Here is an 18,656-nt window from a genome sequence, read left to right as displayed (position 1 = left end):
CTGGGAAGTTCTTTGTTCTATCAAGCCCAAAGCCTTCCTGTAAGTTCCCCTATTTGCTGTTAGCTCTGACTTCTGGAGACCTACCTAATTTACTAATTCCACTCCAACCAAAACCATAAAACAAAATCCAAACACCACACACAAAAAATCTAATGTCAAAATTTTATTGGTAATACAGCAGGAAGCAACCACTTCCTATCTAAAATATACCTTTCCATAAACCCACATCTCCCCCATATCTCCTGGACAGGCAGGGCTGCCCCTCAACAAAGGTTGGGCCTAGCACCAGTACCCTCTGGGCATAGTCCTACTGGGGGTACAAGTCTCTGCTGTCCCAGCTCCAGCTTCCCAGGGCTCTGGGAGGAAAAAAAAAAAAACACACCCAAGAGAAGAAAACTATAAAGCAGACAAGGTAGCCACAGCAGGTACAAGGAGAGATTCTTAAAAATCTTAACTACTAACATGAAACCTCGCCGGCCCTGGGGCATCATTGGCGTACATGGTTGGGGGGCCCTGGCCGGGGCGCCTCGGAGGGCACATAGTGCCGAACCAGCCAGTGAGAGGCTGTTATCCTAAGGACAGAGCCTGGAGGGAGCTGGAGATGCAGAGGAGGGGAACAGACTCCTCCCCTCCCTGGCTTCTCCTCCCCTCCTTCCCGTCCTCGAGAAGAAAGAGGGTTTGGGGCATCAGCCACAGGACAGACATTATTGTCTCATCATTAAACTCTGATACAATGTGTACCAACAGGGCAATCGCTTCTGGTCTTGAACGGAGACTGAGAGCCAGAGCAGAGAGTCAGATGAGAGTTGGAGACCCAGAGCAGGTAGGCAAAAGAGAGACAGAAACAGAAGGGTTAGGAGTATAAGACAGAACAGAAAGTCAGAGAAAAGGACAGAACACAAAGGGGAGAAAAGACATAGAGAGCAGAGACATGAGAAAGATAGAGGCTTGAGTCATATAAAGAGAGAGTCTTCGTTAGTCTATGACCAGAATCAATTGTTACAGTATTTCTTTGGTTTCTGGGATCCCTTTCTTGTAAGATTCTCCCTCAGGCAGATGCTCAGGAACCCACGGGGTTCCTGTGCCAAGACAAGGGGAGCTATTAAAAACTAGCTTGGTCCATGTACTGTCCCAGTAATTCCAGGGACAGACTGCGGGCACTGTCATAGTTAGGCTAGGTTTGGTGGGAGACTGAGGCAGCCCCCACCTCATGCCTACACCCCCACCCCCACCCTGAGGGGCTGTGAGTAGCACTGGGAGCTCTCTATGGCTCACCCACTTGGGTTCTGAGACTTGTAGCTAAGGATTTCAGCTGCCAGCTGCTGGGGGTCCAGGAGCTGTGGGAAACGTCTCATCACAGCCTCCACCAGATGTGGGGGGAAGATGCCACAGAGCTTCACACGTAAACTGGCCCGCTCCTTGGTGAAGCTATCTGTCCCAGTTCCCCATGTTGCTGCTTCAGCACCATAGGCTGCTGGGGCACTAAGGAGGTGGGGATCCCGAAGGGCCGGGGGTACCCTAGCTGCAGTGGGTGGGGGCATTTGGTATGGCTCTGACCAATACTCTCGTGGTGCATACCCCAGAGGTGGAGGGTACTCTGCTGGGATGCTGAATTGCCCGGTGCCCACAGGGCGCCCATAGCCCGAAAAGGAGAGGGATGAAGGGCCAGGGGGGTGCTCAGGGCCATAGGCCAGGAGGTGACCTCGGCCTAGGAAGGTACAACTCTGTTGGTTACTGCCACTGCCCCCAGTCCTGGGAGGCTCCCCAGACTCCCCGTGGCTGCTGCTGCTCCCCCGGCTACCCCAGAGGTCAGACATTTGACTTTCCAGGGAGCCAATGCCTGAGTCCAGGCAATCTTGGGAGAGATAAGAGAGGGAGTCTAGGGGAGGAGGGGGCCAGTCTGCTGGGCCAAAGGCACTACTCATGCTTGGCAGGCTTCTGCCTTGGGCATAGGCCTTAGTCTGCCCATCCGCACTGCTTCCAGAAGTCTGCTGGGCCCCTGGGAACTTCTTCTCTGGCAACCAATGTTCCCGCTCATCCTTCATAGGGAGGGACCCAGGGGCTGGAGTGGATGTGGGTGAGGGCTGGCGGCATTTCTTGTCTTTGGCAGGTGCCCGGGGTGGGGAGAGCCGGGCATTGGCTCGAAGTTCATCTGCCACAGAGCGCTGGGGCTGGCTCGGTCTCTCTGGGTGGTAGAACCGACATTTGATCCCGTATGTACACTTCTTCCCTGTGGGGAGACTTGTGGGAGTGAGCCAGACTGTGGGTGAAGGGAGGCTCAGAGGGGAGGCTCAGGGGAATAGGGAGAAAAATAACGACAGCTTTCACTGCTCCAGCACTTCCATACAAACACCATATCCCCAATGAAAGAGGAGAAAATGGAACAGAGGGTGTTTACAGTGATTACAGAGCACAAGTAAGGTCATCTAGCCCAGCATTTTCTAGAGGAGGAAGCTGAAGGCTAGAGTGTGGCTTGGACTAACCCAAAGTTCCACAGCTCAGGAGAGGCAGAGCTAGGATCCACAGCTAAGACCTAGGCCCCCTGACCTCCTATCTAGGGCTTTTCCAGTAACGGACATTTGGGAGTCAGCTGTGTCCATGGAGGTTCCTAGGAGGTGCGGTGGTTAAGCAGGGCAATGGAATGAGGTGTTCAGGGCCATTCTTACCATAGGGGCAAGGCTGTTTCTTGTGCTCAAGCACGAGAGGTTTCTTCCGGAGGAAGTTATCCAGGCTGGGCCCATGTCGGCCAAGGGGGTCATCAGGTGGCATGAACCTGTCAAAAGCAAGAGAAAGCCTGAGTTACTGGTCAGACGTGAAGGTTCTGATCAGTCCCTGGGTTCCTGGGGTTGCAGGTTAGGCCCCTAGCTTCTGCTTCAGGTCTATAAGGCCCCAAGGATAAGAGCTCTGAAAAGACCCAAGCCCTGTGGCCAGCACTCTCTGAAGATTCAGATCCTCCCCAAGATGACACCCCCAATTTAGGCAAGAGGACATGGCTTGAACTTAGACATTGAGCCTGAAGACTCATAGCCTGCTCATCCTTATCCCCAAGTATTTCAAAGGTGACTAGGGTGGGATGTTAGGAGACCCTAACATAGCAGACACCTGGAACATCATCTGTGCTGGACCACAGGACTCTAGAGCTAGAAGGGACCCCAGAAAACAACTCATCTTACTTTAGAGGAAGAAACAGGCCCAGGCAGCAGAAGGGATGAGTCTAAAGTCATCCACCAAGGCTGGCACTGGACCAAGGCTCTCTGGACCTGCCTGGTTTTCACTTAATAACTAACCCCAGATGGTCTGATTAACTGATAGCTACTCCAGTACAGACCTACAAGCTTGCCTGCCTCGGTCCCCACCAGTGAAGAGTAAGGAGGGGCCCTTTTGTTGCACCTATGTGCCTTTGTTCAAATGGTCCCCGTCTGGAATGCCCCTCCCCCCAATCAGGATACTATCTGACTTCCACCAAAGCAGAGTTCAGATCCCATTTCCTATAGGAGGCCTTTTCTTTAATCCTTTCTCCTGTTCTTGAGATTACTTTGTAGTCATTTGTATACTTTGTTACTTTGTGTGTCTACATTACATTCCCAGGTAGCAGGAGAAATTCTTTCAGGTCAAGATCTGTTTCCTTTTCGTTTTCACATCCCCCATTCCTAGCACAGAACCTAGTGCAGGGTGTGTGATTAATCAATATTTGAATTAAACTGAATCCCCAGAGACCCTCACTCCCTCAAGCGTGGACCTGGGAGACATCAGGTAGGGGAGAAGGACGAGGGACGTACTTATCATTGACAAAAGAGTACATGAGCAGTCTCTCCTCAATGAACCTCTTCCATTCCAGCCGCTCACACTGCAGGTCCCTGTAGGTGTCATTGGAGACTATGATGCCGTCAGAATCGAATGCCAGCTTCACGATGAATCGGTCATCATAGCACACGACCCGTTTACCCCCCACTCGCCGTGATGGTGTGAATACCAAGATCTTCTTCTTCTCCAGCTCACGAAGAATGTGCTGATCTGCAGAGGATGCAGAAAGCCAATGGCAGACAAGCACTGGACCTCTCCCCACTCAGGGGTTCAGGAGTCTCACCTTTCAGAGCTAGGGCCCCCTGAGCGTAAGACCAGTGTTTGCTCTTCCCCATCTCTAGTACTGACTATTGCCCCTTTACGCATGTTATCTCATTCAAGCCTCACAATAAGCAACCTTGTGAAGTAGGTATTATCACCCCCATTTTACAGATTAGGGAACTGAGGCTCAGATTGATAAAGTACCTTGTTCACTTTCTAACTAGTATCAAAGGGGGACTTGTCTTCCTGGTTTATTAGAATGCTAACTCCTTAGAGCAAATACAGCCTGACTTTCCTATTTGTATTTCCAGTGCTTGGTACAAAACTTGGTACACTGCAAGCATTTAATGTTCATTCATTCACTCCTGACTCCAAGTCTAGTAGCTTATTTGCTCCATCCTGTAGTCCTTTCCACAGCAGTAAGGGTTTGAGGCAGTAAAGGTGGAAGAGAAAAGAATGCTGGATTTAGTTCCAGAATAAGTGGGATCTTGTCCTGTCTTCTGCTGCTCACTAGCTGTGTGACCTCAGGCAGATCCCTTCACATCTCCTGGCCTCAGTTTCCTGGTCTAAAACCAGTGGGGTTGGAACAGATGGCCTTCAAGCTCCGCCACTAGGACAGGATGATCTTTCCGGGTCTTGGCTTTCCAATCTGTATGATGATAGAGGCGGGGGTGGGGTGGGGGGGGATTAGACCAGGAGAGCTTGGAGTTCCTTCCAATTCTAAATCTAGGATTCTCTTTTCTGGGGACCTGAGATGACTCAAACGCTGGCTAATGCAAAGTGGATCTGGACCTGCTAGTTTCATTCTGAACCAGTAGCTTTAGAAAACACCAATGCTGGTTGTAGTTCAAATTGATTCACAAGACACTTTTTTTTTTTTGAGGGGAAAAAAAAAGGAACTAGCCACCCTCTTGGGGTTCTCAGTTTGGAGAAACACATCTCTTTGAATGTGGTGCTCTATATGATGGCCCTGAGTCTGTCCCAGCCAAGGGAGTCCCCATGGCTTGAGGTCCTCAACCTGCCAACCGGTCTAAGTTGGGAGTCTTCCCTGTGAGACCCTAGGGGAAGCTGGTTCCTTATCTGTAAAATGGGATGCCTTTAATGCTGACCTCATGGACCTGGTGTGAGGGAAACATTTTGTAAACCTTCAAATGTCTTGGAAATGGGATCAGCTTGATCACCACTAAGAAGCACAACAATTGCAACCTTGATCTCGACTTGGTCAGTACTGGACAGTGCTGGTGGCGGCAGCAGCATATCTATACTTCCCTTTTCCCCATGGCTCCCATGCAGCAACCCACAGCTCCACCTTAGGGACCTTGAGGATCTGAAAGGTCCCAAGGGGCTCCTTTCCCGAAGAAATGTGGAGTTCTCAACCTAGACACTTGGTAAGAGAAACTTGGGCTGGAAGGCAGGGTTTCTTGCCAAGAAACAGGTAGGTAGACGGGATGACTTTCATCAGCCCCAGGAAGGGAGGGAGAGAGGGGGAGGGGGGGGAGAGACCTATGGCCATCCAGAGAGGGGGAATGTGAAACTGACCTCAACTTTTCTGAATCCCTGCTTGAGCAGGGGATGGAGAAGTGGGGAGCTGGACATTGTCTCCAAAGATTCTGGCTTGGCCATGGTTCCCTGAGCTAAGGACCCCCACCTCCCTCCCCATTCTGGGAGGCTTGCACTCTTCATGTCTCCCTTTACCTGTGATGGGCACATCAGGACGTGGCTGCTCCTTCCTCCACAATGGTACAAAAACTGTGATATCTGAGTGTCCGCGTTCCAGGAACCAGTTTACAGCTAGCAAGATGCCTCGGCAGGAGAAGACCTCCTTATTTCCATGGCTAGAAGGTGGGTGGAAGTCAGAAGGTAAATCAACACAGAAGAGGGAGGAGAAAACAAGTGACACATAGGGTGGAGGGTCCAGTTTTTATCAGGCCAGAGAGGAAGGGAGAGAGGACTGGCTTGGTACAGTTACTGCATGTCCTCCTGGGACCTCAATTTCTTCATCGGAGGAATGAGAAAAATTGGGTACTAACAGGTAACTCCCTTAGGCCTTCTAGTTCTCACATTCCACCCCAGTTTCCCATAGCACTACCAGCAGGGAATACCCCTTCTGTCCTATCCCCCTCCGAAGTAAGGAAACACTCAGGATTCTGGCAGCTCCCACTTCCCATGGGGTCAGACACATTTTGCAACATCAGCTGAAGCTGGGGGAGAGAACATGGAGATTTTTGGTTCCTGTGCCCACCTGGGGCCATGTGGGCAGAGTGGAAAGAGGAGTCAGACTCTGGAGTTTGAAAGCCAGCTCTGCTACTTAATATCTGATTGACTTAGGGCAAAGCACTTCTCTTTGGGCCTCAATTTCCTCTTGTGTAAAATGCATAGTCTTGAAGGTACCACATTTCAGCTCTGAAAATTGATGACGCTATGACTCTCCCTAGAACTGTAGCTACATCATCTACATGAGACAAGTAGTGGGACCTGGAGTCAGGAAGACTTGTGTGTACATTTGGTCTCAGATACTTACTTAGCTGCATGACGAGTCAATCTCTGTCAACCTCAATTTTCTGATACATAAAATGAGGATAATAAAAAATAAAAAAACCCTCCCCAGGGTGTTATGAAGAACAAATGAGATAACATTTTGCAAAGCACTTTGCAAACATTAAAGCCATACACAAATACAGTTGTTATTATTATTATTCTATGACCTCACTTATCTCCAAACAACATATTTCCAAAGAGATACACTGGCCAAGGAGGCAGGATCTCTTGCCCTGTTTCCTCTATGAATTGTAATATGAGGCAAGTCCCTTCCTCCCTTTCTGACCTCAATTTCCTCGTCTGTAAAAAGAAGGGACCGGACTAAATGGTTACTAAGATCCTTTCCTACTATCAAAACAACTCAGTCATTCAATGAAATTGTAGAATTCTATAACTGGGAGTCAAGAGATCTGGGTTTTGTGACTTGTGTGAACATAGGCAAAGGTTTTTTTTTTCCTCTCTAGGGTTTGTTTCCCCATCTATAAAGCAAAGTGTGTGTATTTTTGTGTGTTTTTAAAGTCCTTTACAACTCGGAAGCCATAATTCAAAGGTCTAAGTAGACAAAAGATTTAACCCCTCCCTTCCCAATTCCTATCTCAAAATGGAAATGAAGGTCACAGCTGTGGGAGTGAACAAGCCATTCCTGAAAGGCCTCAAAATAGATCAAGATCACTTCAAATTTAGATAAACCCCACACTCAAACCTTTAATGCCCAGCTATTACAAAAAGGCTCTGGGGAGACAGACCAAGGTGGGTCTAGGGATGGCTAGGGGGGAGAGAAGCAGCTCTGCTCTCTGGCATTGGGGGCTCAAATAGACCTGCTGAAGACAGAGATCATGTGGTCTTTCAGTATGAAAATTCAATTCAATAAACTTTTATTAAGTATCTGCTCAGTGCCAGGCCTGTGCTAAGGGCCAGGGATCCAAAAAGAGGCAAAAGACAGTCCCTGTCCTCAAGGAATTTATAATCTAATAGAATGGCATTCAAACAAACATAAACAAAGAGAGGGAAGGCACTGGGACTAAGAGGGGGTGGGGAAACAGTACTTTTCTCATTTCCTTCAACTGTCCACTGACAATCTTTCTCCACTGCTCTACTGGAAGACTTTGCTGGTCAAAGACAATCTCCAGAGAACCTACCCTGCCCTGCCATACCTAGGCTGAAGAGGATTTGAGTGTGTGGGCTTCCTGAGAACCAGTTTGACTAAGTGAAGAGATTCACCAGCATGATCTCTGGCCAGAGAGGACAGTATTAAGAATTGGGGGAGGGAAAGCTCACCTTGCTCGAACAACAGATCTTAGAATCACAGGATCACAGTTCCAGAGCTGAAAGGGCCCTCCTGAGTCTCCTAGTCTACCCCCTTCAGTTTCTAGATGAGAAGACTGAAGCCCACTGAAAATAACTTGCCCAGGGCCATACAAGTACTAAGTACTTTTAAGGCAGGATTGGAATCCAGGCTATCCTGGATTCAAAGTCCAGCACTCACTACATGACAAATTAGATTAACTCCTTCCTTTTACAAATGAAGAAGCTGAGAACCAGAGACAAATTAAATGACATGTGTCATAAGGTCATACAGGTAGGAAGTAGGAAGAAGAGGATTTTGGTATTCCACCTTTGGAATCCTTCCACCACCCAATAAACTGACCCCAGTGAGTAGGACTAGAAGAGGGAAATCTTTCTGTTCTCCCTAGCCCCTGTATCCACTTTTTCTGTACACTCTTTATATCTGTGGCCTGCATAGACTTGTATGGTGTTTGTTTCCCTGTTAGATTCTCAGCTCCTTGTGGGACAGAATTTTTTCATTCTTTGGATCTATATCCCCATTTGGCATAGGACCTGGAATATGGGAGGAGTTTAAGAAATGCTTGCTGATTGACTAATGTAGCTGTCATTTTCTAAATCAGGTGTTTTTCACCTGGGGACATGAATTTAAATATATATATATATATATATATTCTGAGACCTATTTTTCATTATAATCAATAACCCAATGCCTTTTATTTTATGTATTTAAATACATTATTCTGAACAGGGCCTGTAGGCTGGATCCAGTGGGTCCAGGTCACAGGCCTAAGAAGCCCTGCTCTAAATAAACTCCCCTAGACTGGAGGTTTTGGGGTAGAAAGAAGTACCTAATGTAGATCTGGAATGAGATAACCAGACATCTGGGTTCTCCTCATACTCTCTGAGCCTCAGTCTCCCAGTCTCTAACTAGGAGAGTAGTGATCCCCATCTCCCCCCCTCTCAGTGGAAAAACAGTGCCTCTGTGGCTAAAGAGAGCCTTTTCCCCTTAGTCCAGTATGACTAGGAGGGCAATCAGGAGAGACAATGGTCTGATAAACCACCCCCTGTTCTCCCTTTCAATTCAGCGGTTGCCATGTAACCAGGCCTAGCTGCACATTAACTCAAGGTGGCAGAGGGTTTCCAAGCAATCAAGGGCCCTGGTGACTCGGGGTGGGAGGTCCAGGTTGCCAACTCCCTGGCCCCACTGGCCTCTCTCCCACTGCCTACTCCTCCCTCCCTAACACTCCCCCTCCACCCCAAATGAGAATTAAGAACTCATACATCTGGCAAAATCAGACAGACTAATCTTACGTAAAGAAGGCAGTGCCGCTGAAAACCACATCCTGTCGGGGATGTTCCCATTTCTGGGGTGTCTGTCCGCCTGCCCACTTTTCCTCCCAACCAAGCCCAAAATTAACCCAGAGAGCAGCCTAGGGGGAGGGGCAGAGAGCCCCCAGTTAGGGCACAAGGAAGCTTCTAGGGAAGGTGTCCAGAAAGGATACCAGGAAGCTGAGCAGGAAGGAAGCCAAGAGAGAATGACCCATTCATTGCTGGCTGGGTGAGCCTGGGTCTCCTTTACACTTGAATTTTTCTCCTTGAAAATGAAGCCTTGGATCTCCAAGTCCCTTCTAAGAACTCTGATCCCACTGGACTCTTCTCTGAGCTCTGGGTGAATTGTGGGGCTGTCAGAGCACCAGGCTAGCTCCATCTCCTCTCTACTGGAAACACTCCTCCCATGGGGAAGGAATGTTTTCTCTTCTCATCTCTCTCTCCCCTCTTAGGTGTTCTAATCCTAGCTGGCCAGCCAGGGACCAGCTAGGAGGAGATTAGCTAGCTAGTTTGTCCAACCTCCCTCCTTTTAGAGAGGAGGAAGTTGAGGCCTTGAGACATCAAGAGATTTGTTCAAGGTCACACTTATGACCTTGGTTTGTGGCTGGGACTGGGTCAGAGATCTGCCTTTTGGCCCAGGACTCTTGTCTTTATATTGTGTTGCCTATCTCGGCCTCATTTCTAGGAAGCTGAAGAGAAACAGCACTGAGTCCTGGAGAGGTGGAAAAGGAGATGCTGAGCCTCTGGGAAGGTCTATAATTGGGATACAGAGAAAACAGAAGACAGCCCCTACCCCCACCTCCTAGTCTGCACTTTTTTTCCCTCAGTGATTTCAAAGCTCGTTCTGATTCAGGACGGATGCTCCTAGGTCCTAGTTTCGCCCTCTTCACGTCTGAATCCTGGTTTCATTTAAGCCTCAGCTAAAATCCCACTGCAAGAAACATTTCATGATCCTCCTTAATTCTAGCACCTTACCTCAGCTGATTACCTCTGGTTTATCTCATCTATATCTTGTCTGTATGTAGCTGTTTGCATATTGTCTCCTCTATTAGACTGTGGGCTCTTTGAGGGCAGGGACTGCTGGCCTTTGTCTCTATTGTTTCTATCTTCAGGGCTTAACACAGTGGCTGGCATATAGCAGGCCCATATAAATGCTTGCTGACTTGACTAGATTATTATAGAGTTACCTAGGGGCACAGAGAGGTTATTCAATTTGTCTAGAATCACCCATCGCTAATATGTGTTTAAGAGGAAGACATTGAACTCAGGAATTTTTGACAGTAAAGTTGGCATTCATTTGGTTGAGAGAATGAACACATACGTGTGCCAGCACGTGTGCACACAAATACACATACACACACTCCCTCCCTCCTGGGGTTAGTGAGATTAGTCACAGGAAGTTTCCTGGTAGAAGCTTGCTGGCTTGCCTAGGTGTAACATACCCTTCATCTCCCTACTTCCTGCTTTGTGTATGTCTGGGGGTTAGGGGTGAGATGTGACACTTTATGGTAGCAATCCCATTCACCTGTCCCTAGGGAATCTCAAACATCTGGTAGCCTCCTTTGCTCTGAGGTAAAACACCCAGCCTATGCTGGGCTCTTTACCCACAGGTATAAACATGACAGAAAGGCCTTGTTTGGGTATGGGGTCAGACATGTGCCAACACACACACACTCTCACTCACTTTCTCTCTCTCTCTTTCTCTCTCCCTCCCTCCCGGTAACCCTCCTGCTCAGAAGGTGAGCACTGAGTCTTGGCTTGTGCCCCTAGCTACAAAACCAAGGCCTGCTTGATCTTGGAAGATTCCTCAACCCAACTCCCTCCCCCCAGTTTAACTTGGGAAACCTCAGGAGGAAGGGAAAGTCAGGGGGACAGTAAAGACTATGGTATTCCCCCCTTCCCTCCATCCTCTCTTGCCATGGCTCATTATAGAGGCTCCCAATGGAGGCTTTGAATGAAATGGAGATTGACTCCCTTTTCCTCCAGGATCTCAAAAACATTCTATTTTAGGCTATTTTGTCTCTGGGCCTCTGCCCACCTGTCCCTTTCTTCCCCCCTCAGACAGTCAGAACCCAAAAGAATCCTCTACTCAGTCTCCCGTTCAGAGGAATGTCAGTGTGAAATCTGAAGAATAAACACCCAACACAACTTTTGTGGGAAGGGCAATTCAGTGGAAAGGAAAGGTTAGCCATGCACCACCCTTGAAGGTACCCCAAGGTAAAGGCTCAACTTCCCACCACTGAAAAATGGAAGTTACTTCTTTTTGTTCTTGTGTCCTCAGGGTCCAGTGGCTAGAGCTGTCTTGGAAGCTAAGAGAAACCTCACTGTGTTCAAGTCCATCCTGACACATGCTGGCTCTATGACCAGGACAGTGAAGGTGCTAACTTCTCCACGCCCTGGGCAGCTCTCTTCTCAGGCTGTGAGTTGCAGAGAACTGCTGACTAGTACTGGTGAGGGAGTTAACCTCACTTAGGAGTTCCCTGGGCAAGAAGTCACAGGTCAAGGCTCTAGCTCAATCTCCAAGGCCTAGTTCAAGGCCTGGCACACAGTACATGCTTGGAAAATGTCAGCTGAACTTAACGTGCCCCTTCTGGCTCTGACAATCTGTGTTCTAGAGAGCATGGGGCTTTCTTCTGGGAAAGAGTGGCCTAATTCTAAACTTTAAATGTTTAATAAAAGTTTTTTTTTTAATTAAAGTAGCTTGCCCCTAAGCCTGAGGAAGAGTGGGGGGTAAAGGGGTAGGGATGGGGGGGGGGGGAAGAGAGGAGGAATAAGGCCAGATAGTCTCTCCCAGAGTCCCCTGGGAAGAGAGAGAAGAAGCCCTCCCCAGGTAATCTGATTTGGCAACAGGTTTAGAAAATTCCCTTAGAAGGAAATGAGAGGTTAATTTCCACCCGATTTGCATATGGTGGGGGCGCTGGAGGGTGGGGGGGTGGAGGGGGGTTGTAGTCAGGCAGGGCAGGGACACAGTTTGCAACACAGCCAATACAGGAAGTCAGGGCTGGAATTCCCCTCCTGGGGAGCAATGAAAACCCCAGCCAGCAGGGGACTGTGGTCCCAGCCAGGCCTGACCTCTCTCCTCTCCCACTCCACATGGCTCTTGGGGCTGGGCTGGGCCTTTCTTGCCGGCTCCAGGCTGGGCCAGCTGGATTACCTCCCCCACACACTGTTTTCCCAGTTCAATCTACTATACACATGCCAAGAAACAGAGATAGCTTCTCTTCCCCACCCCAAAACTGACCGTATACAAATCTGTCTCATATACCTGCACTCTCCCACCCCCATACACTTACAGGACCCTGAGGCACCTCAATAAACAATACACATTCTAGGACACTGATACTCAGCCCTCTTCATACCATCCTGACATATCACACCCTCAAATCAATTTCACTGCAGACGCTTTGCAAATAGAAGGATCATGAATTTGGAGCTAGAAGAGCCTTCCTCGGTCAACTAATCTGTGTTAGGTGTTAGGATACAACAATCCCTGCTCCCCAGGACCTGATAAAGGAGTTTACCTCATTTTACAGATAAGGAAACAGAGATTCAGAGAGGGCCAGAAATTGCCCAACACACATCTGAGCCCAGGCCCTCCCACTCCAAGTCTAGGATTTGATTTTTTAATCCAACCCAACATCCCCATATATTTTACATGCCTACTTTGAAGTAGGCACTATGTTACGACACAAAGACAAATTAAAAAAAAATCCTTGACCTGGTGACACATTCTACACACATCCAAATACCATACAAATCAGTGTTCGGACCCTACACAATACAACCTCATATTACAGAGACCCATACTGATCCCAAACTCACACCACACCAGAAAGATTCTACACCATTCTTCCCACTTCTGATAGCCCAATCATCTAAACAGAGATTCCACACCCCCTATGCCCATTCCCTTGGACACCAACTATGAAGGGCATGAGGAGGCTGGAGGTAACAGTAAGCCCTCTCAAGCTACTGCTGAACAGGATTGTGCATCGAGAGTGAAAGTCAAGACCCCCTTGGAGTTATGACTAACCACTAATCACTAAACTGTGACCCTTCCCCGGACCTCCAGGTAGCCCCAAACCCAGCTTGTCTTAGGTCCAAGTACAGAATGGACCTGACCTTGGCTGTGCTAGGGATTGTTAAGAGTGGAGGAAGCTGCAAGAGATTAGAAGGCCCCAGAATCCAAGGCCACCCTAGTAATTCCCCTCCTCTTTCAGTCCAGGCCAACATAGATCTCACTGGGTAAGAGCAGAAAGAACGGGAACTCCTTAGAAGCCCCAGAGTCTCAGACAGCTGCTGTATGAACTTGTCCGAATTTACAACCCTGAATCTATGATTCTATGATCTTTCCCTCTCTGACCCCGTTTCCCCATATGTAAGGTAAGGAAAGCATGTCTCTATTTAACTCCCTAAATCGGGAGTGTCCCATTCTATGAACCCTCAAGAAACTTCCTCCTGCCTTCATCAAAAAAAAAATTTAAACTACATAGCAACCCACACAAATTTACAACGGGTCTGTTGAAAAGTTCTAGTTCACTGGCTTTCATTTTACTGAGGAGAAAACTGAGACCCTGACACACGAAGGAAACTGGTCAAGGTCACAGGGCAGTGGCAGAACCAGTACTAGTCTCAGGCTCTTTGTCTAGTTGGGCTGTTTCCAAACTACCCATTTCCTTTCCCCTAATGTTGACCCCTGACCTTTTCCCTCTCCAGACACCTGGGACTTTTGTTCAAGCTAGATAAGAGGAAAGGCTTGGCCTCCAGTCTGACCCGTTTTCCAGGACCTCCCAGTAACACCTCCAGGACCACTTCACTCCCAGGCCTTTAGCTGGGCCAGAGCATAAAGGCTGGGAACAAATTAGACCTTGCTATTTCCCCCAAGTCCCTGCTTGAAGAAGGACACCCCCTCACACCCCACCACACCTTCCCAGCAAGTCACTCCATTGCCTTCTCCCTCACCCAGGGGAGTTCCTGCCTGAGTCCAAGGCTCTCATGTCAGGAGGCGCTGTCCCCAGCCAGCTCCAGGAAGCACCTTCCCCATAGCTCAGGGCTCTGGTAGGGACAGTCCCCTGAGTCAGAGGGGCAGGTGAGTCACTGGTTCACCTGAGGTATAAGCTGGGTCCACCCACTCACTCCAAAGGCCAAGAATTGATTGCATTTAGTCCAGGTCCTTGCAGGCAGAAAGAGTTGGGGGCAACCCTTCTTGCAGTTGAGGAGGATGGGATAATTTTATCATCAAGAGTTTTAATGTTTTCAAAGGCCTTACATACAAAGGCCTAACAATCCTTCAAGGCAGGAAAATTCAGTCTCACAGAGGTTAAATGACTTTCCTGTGGCCACATTAGCTAGTAAAGGTAAAGAGTTGAAATTTCAACCCAAGTCTTCCCAACTCCAAGCCTGGTTCTCAACTCCTTGCCCATATTTCCTCAGAGATAATGGAGTTAGCATTTCTTCACTTGGAACCTGAGAGCTCCTATGGGTTCCACATTGTTCTGAACCTAATACCATTTTAGAGATGAGGAAACTGAGGCCAGCAGAGATGCAAACCCATTTCTCCCTAATGATTTTCACCCAGGGAGGAGCCCCACTGAAATGTGGGTGCCTTATCCTCCTATAAGAAATGATAACATTCTAGATGATAGACCTGTGCCTTGGTGATGGCAGAATTGTATATTCATCACTACCAAAAAGGTGAGCTGCACAGAGCAGTTAATGGATGTTTGTTTAACAGACCACAAGCAAAAGCCCTGCCATGTTATCCCTGAATGGGTAATCAGGATGACCATAAAATTCAAATTTGACTACAGGACTTCTAATGAGGGCCAGGACAAATATGCTCATGACATTCCAAGCTTCTAGTAAACCAGCATGAAAGCAGAGGAAGAGACAAAATGATACCCGGAGTTTGTGAACAGACCTCATGGCCACATTGCTCCCATCGATGACCACTGGCCTCAGGTTACCGGCTTCCTTGTCCTCAGGGGGTAGAGAGCAAGGGGAGGGTGCCTTTGGGGTCCCTCCGCCTCGGGGCACCAGTGGGGGTTCTGTGGGCCTTTCCAGTGGGCCTTCTCGCTCTGTGGCTGGTCCGTGTTTCACCAGCTCACCCAGGACAGTGTTGGTGTCTGCCTGAAGTCCCAGCTTGTGTAGGACTCCATGGATTTCCCCAGACGAGTAGCCTAGCTTTCGGAAAAAGTCCACTTTCATCTGCAGCTCTGTATCATCCAACCCTTCTGGTTGGCCTGGTTCCGGGGCCACCATCACAGTTCTGTTGTGTGGGGAGCCAGGCCGGCTGGGTTGGGGGCTTCCTCGATGTCTGGGAAGGCTGTTGGGCCCCAGAGAGGCATTCTCCTGGACAGCTGAAAGACTCATGGCAAGACTGGCTTGATGGAAAGGGCCCTCACTTCGTGAAGTAAGGACCTCGGGGGACCTCTGGTCCACATTCATCCTTCTCTTCCTGAAGGCTCAGGCTCCCAGTTCCTTCCAGCTTCTGTGAACCAACCAAGCAGATGCTTACTTAATCAGGGGGGTTAGGAGAGAACAAGTGGGTGGCATTCATTTAGACTACTTCTGTGGACAACTCAGTATGACAAAAAGAACACTGGCCTGAAGCTGGGAGACCTGGGTTCAAATCTCAATTCTACCACTGCCTTTTAGTGCAACTTGGGCCAATCATTTCCTAGCTCTGAGCCTGTTTCCTCATCTCTAAAGAAAGGAATTGGATGATTTTTCTTTCTAGTGTTAAGGCTTAGTTATTCTGTGAAACCAAAACCTCCTGTACTCTTGGCCATCATATTGCTAGGGAAATTGAGGCCAGAAATGCAGGGCCCAGAAGACTCACAAAACCCCGCCTCCCTAACAGTTTCTCCTCCCCAATAGGGCTCGGAGGCTAAGACCTTTCTGAAATTCTCTCACCTCCTCCCTCCTCTCCCCCCCCCCCCCCATTACAAGCTTCTTCTGATAGGGGGAAGGGAGAGCTCACAGACCACCCCTCCCATTGGTACCGGGCAGCTGCTTACAATTGTATCTCTCCCTCCCCACCCCCCTAACTAGGAGAAAGGTGAGGGAGGGACCAGATAACCTTGGCAGATTTGGAACTGGGGTGGGGGGCGGTCAAGAAGCCAGACTAAACTAGGTGGCGAATTCACCCCCCACCAACCAAGACCGGGTCCAAGTCCCTGTCTCACCATGGGAGTGATGGGGCGGGGGGAGGGGCGCAAGGGGTTGCTACAGAGCCTGTTTCTTAGATCCAGGCACTAGACAACGGTCCCAAGGCATTGCCAAGGTCACGGAGCTTGGGCAATCGGGAGGGAGAAGTTTCCAAAACTGCTGAAGGGGCAGAAAAGTACGAAGGAAACTTTCGAGGGAAGTGAGAGCGGGGGGGGGGGTGTTGGGGTGGAAGAGAGAGCGGTGGAGAAGAGAAATGTCCCGTCTGGTCCAGGCTAATCCCGGCCCAGGGGGCTGGGGACGGTCCCCCCGGCTCCGCCCCGGCCCTCTGCCTCGGGCTTCCTCTTCGGGCCCAGTCTGGAGATGGACGACAGCCGTCCCGCCGCCTCCCCAGCCCCCTCTGCCCCTACTTTCGCGACTTCAGCTAAGTAGGGAGAGGAACGCCCCGGGCTCGAGCTGGGGACCAGATCCTCCCGGCCGCCCCTCTTCCCCCGCCCCGCCCGCGCTGGGATCTTCCTACCCGGCCGTGCGCTGTCCCCAGCAGTGTCTCCATGGGGGTCCGACTCCGGGGGGCAGGGCTCGTCCCCGGGGCTTTATACCGGGGGGGAGGGGGGGAGCGGGCAGGTCCCGACAGGTGGTGGCGGTTTCAAAGAGGCGAAAAGCAGGAGCCAGCGGCGGCGGCGGCCCTTTAGGAGGAGGAGGAGGAGGAGGAGGAGGAGAGGGAGGAGGCGGTGGCGGGGCCGGGCCGGGCAGAGGTGGGGAGGCGGGAGGCGGAGCGGCCGCTGCCACCGCCCCTTCCTGCTCCTCCCCGCTCTCCGGCCAGGCCGGTCTTCTCGGACACGCCTTTCCCCCAAAGCCAGCCCCGCCGCCCCTCTATCCCCTGGGCCAGCCCCTGCGTCTGGTCGAAGGGCCGCGCCTGGACTCTACCCTACTGGTCGAAGCCGCCCGGCTCTGGCCCCGGACTGGCTCCTCCAGCCCCAGGGTAGCACAGCTTCCACGTGGGTTTGGGGCCAAGGAAGAGGAAGTGGGGAAAGGGGAGGGCGGGCCTACGGGGCAGCTGCCTCTGTCTACACCTGGCCTCCCTTCCACTTCCATTCATTTTTGAGGTCTGTGGGGGTGCGGGTGAAAAGACAGGGTCTTATAAGGAAAAAAGAGTGAATCCAGGGTTCACTTACCTGGGTTCAAAACCTAGGGCGAGCCCATCGGGGTCTCAGTTTCCCGATTTGTAAAACGAAGGGATTGGATTAGATAAACTGAATTCTTTCTTGCTGTGAGTTTGTCCTAAGGAGCTGCACACATGTAGGCACTACGTAAGGTGGGTACATAGAGGCATTTATTACACACATTCCCAATATTGGGAAAAGCTGGGTCTACCTACTTTTGATACTTCCTAGGTATATGAGGTTAGACAGCTCACTTCCTGGAGTCTCAGTTTTCTCATCTGTCAGAAGGCTGGTAACTGGAGCACCTACCTCACGGGATTGTTATGAAGATTAGTCAAATGAGATAACCCACATAACATCTGCGCTATATTTTCTAAGTCTAAAAGTTCCACAGCGATGTCTATTATTATATACACATGTGTATAAGTATTTGTATACATGCATATATGCACATATATACATACACACATTGGCCATTCACGGTCACAAGTGACCTCTATTACTCTCACAGCTGTTACCTATTTGATATTTCCCCAAACCACATGCAGTTAAATTCAGTCCATTCCCACAAACATCTGCTATGTGCAAAAGCACAGATAGAAATATTAATTCCTACTTTGAAGATGCCTACAATTTGTGGGGCAGGAGAGATCATCCCTCCTTCCCTTTCTATTGGCTGGGTTTTAGGTATGGACTTTCTAAGGGGCAATGGGGGTGGACCCACCTCTCAGCATCCATGTAATTAGTGCCTACTGTGTGTGGGGTCCCTGTTTCTCACCTGCTGGGGAGACCTGTCCTTGCCTCCCCAAAGAGTTCAAAGCTTTTTTTTTGGGAGGGGGGGGAAACCAGATAATAAAAGAAACAAAGAGTTAACCAATCAACAGGACATTTTAAAGAATTTACTGTATGCTAGGCACTGGGGATACAAAATGCAAAAGTGAAAAATTCCTTGCCTTCAAGGAGTTCACAAATAAATACATATTAGGTATTTACAATGTAAACACACAGGGATTGAGGTGGGGAGGAAACTAACAATACCATGATATGCTAAGTGGCCACAGAAAGGCACACACTATAAATATTATGTAAAGTCACTGGAGGAAGAGC

General features: G+C 49.5%; 1 protein-coding gene across 1 annotated transcript; it reads right to left on the bottom strand.

Annotated features, from left to right (window-relative positions):
* Positions 1-148: 148 nt before the first annotated feature.
* ZC3H12A (zinc finger CCCH-type containing 12A) lies at positions 149-17,038 on the bottom strand. The gene is made up of 6 exons (XM_069067958.1): positions 16,907-17,038; positions 15,140-15,709; positions 5,761-5,900; positions 3,780-4,014; positions 2,667-2,773; positions 149-2,230 (listed from the first exon to the last, which is right to left on the bottom strand). The coding sequence occupies exons 2-6, from the start codon at positions 15,664-15,666 to the stop codon at positions 1,272-1,274; spliced, it is 1,968 nt and encodes a 655-aa protein (XP_068924059.1). The 5' UTR covers positions 15,667-15,709; positions 16,907-17,038; the 3' UTR covers positions 149-1,271.
* Positions 17,039-18,656: the final 1,618 nt, after the last annotated feature.

This window comes from Petaurus breviceps, unplaced genomic scaffold (genome assembly GCF_028583685.1).
Source record: "Petaurus breviceps papuanus isolate PSGF00001 unplaced genomic scaffold, PetGlider_PUasm1.0 90760, whole genome shotgun sequence".
Taxonomy (NCBI): Eukaryota; Metazoa; Chordata; class Mammalia; order Diprotodontia; family Petauridae; genus Petaurus; species Petaurus breviceps.
This window is presented reverse-complemented; position numbering and strand designations above follow the sequence as displayed.

What these genes read in the sequence shown, in the direction of transcription:
- ZC3H12A (XM_069067958.1), bottom strand. Translation starts at nt 15,666, where the DNA reads ATGAATGTGGACCAGAGGTCCCCCGAGGTCCTTACTTCACGAAGTGAG. An exon ending in TCCTGATGTGCCCATCACAG is followed by an intron (nt 4,015 to 5,760) that starts GTAAAGGGAGAC and finishes CATCCTCTGCAG; the next exon opens with ATCAGCACATTCTTCGTGAG. An exon ending in GAAACAGCCTTGCCCCTATG is followed by an intron (nt 2,231 to 2,666) that starts GTAAGAATGGCC and finishes GTCTCCCCACAG; the next exon opens with GGAAGAAGTGTACATACGGG.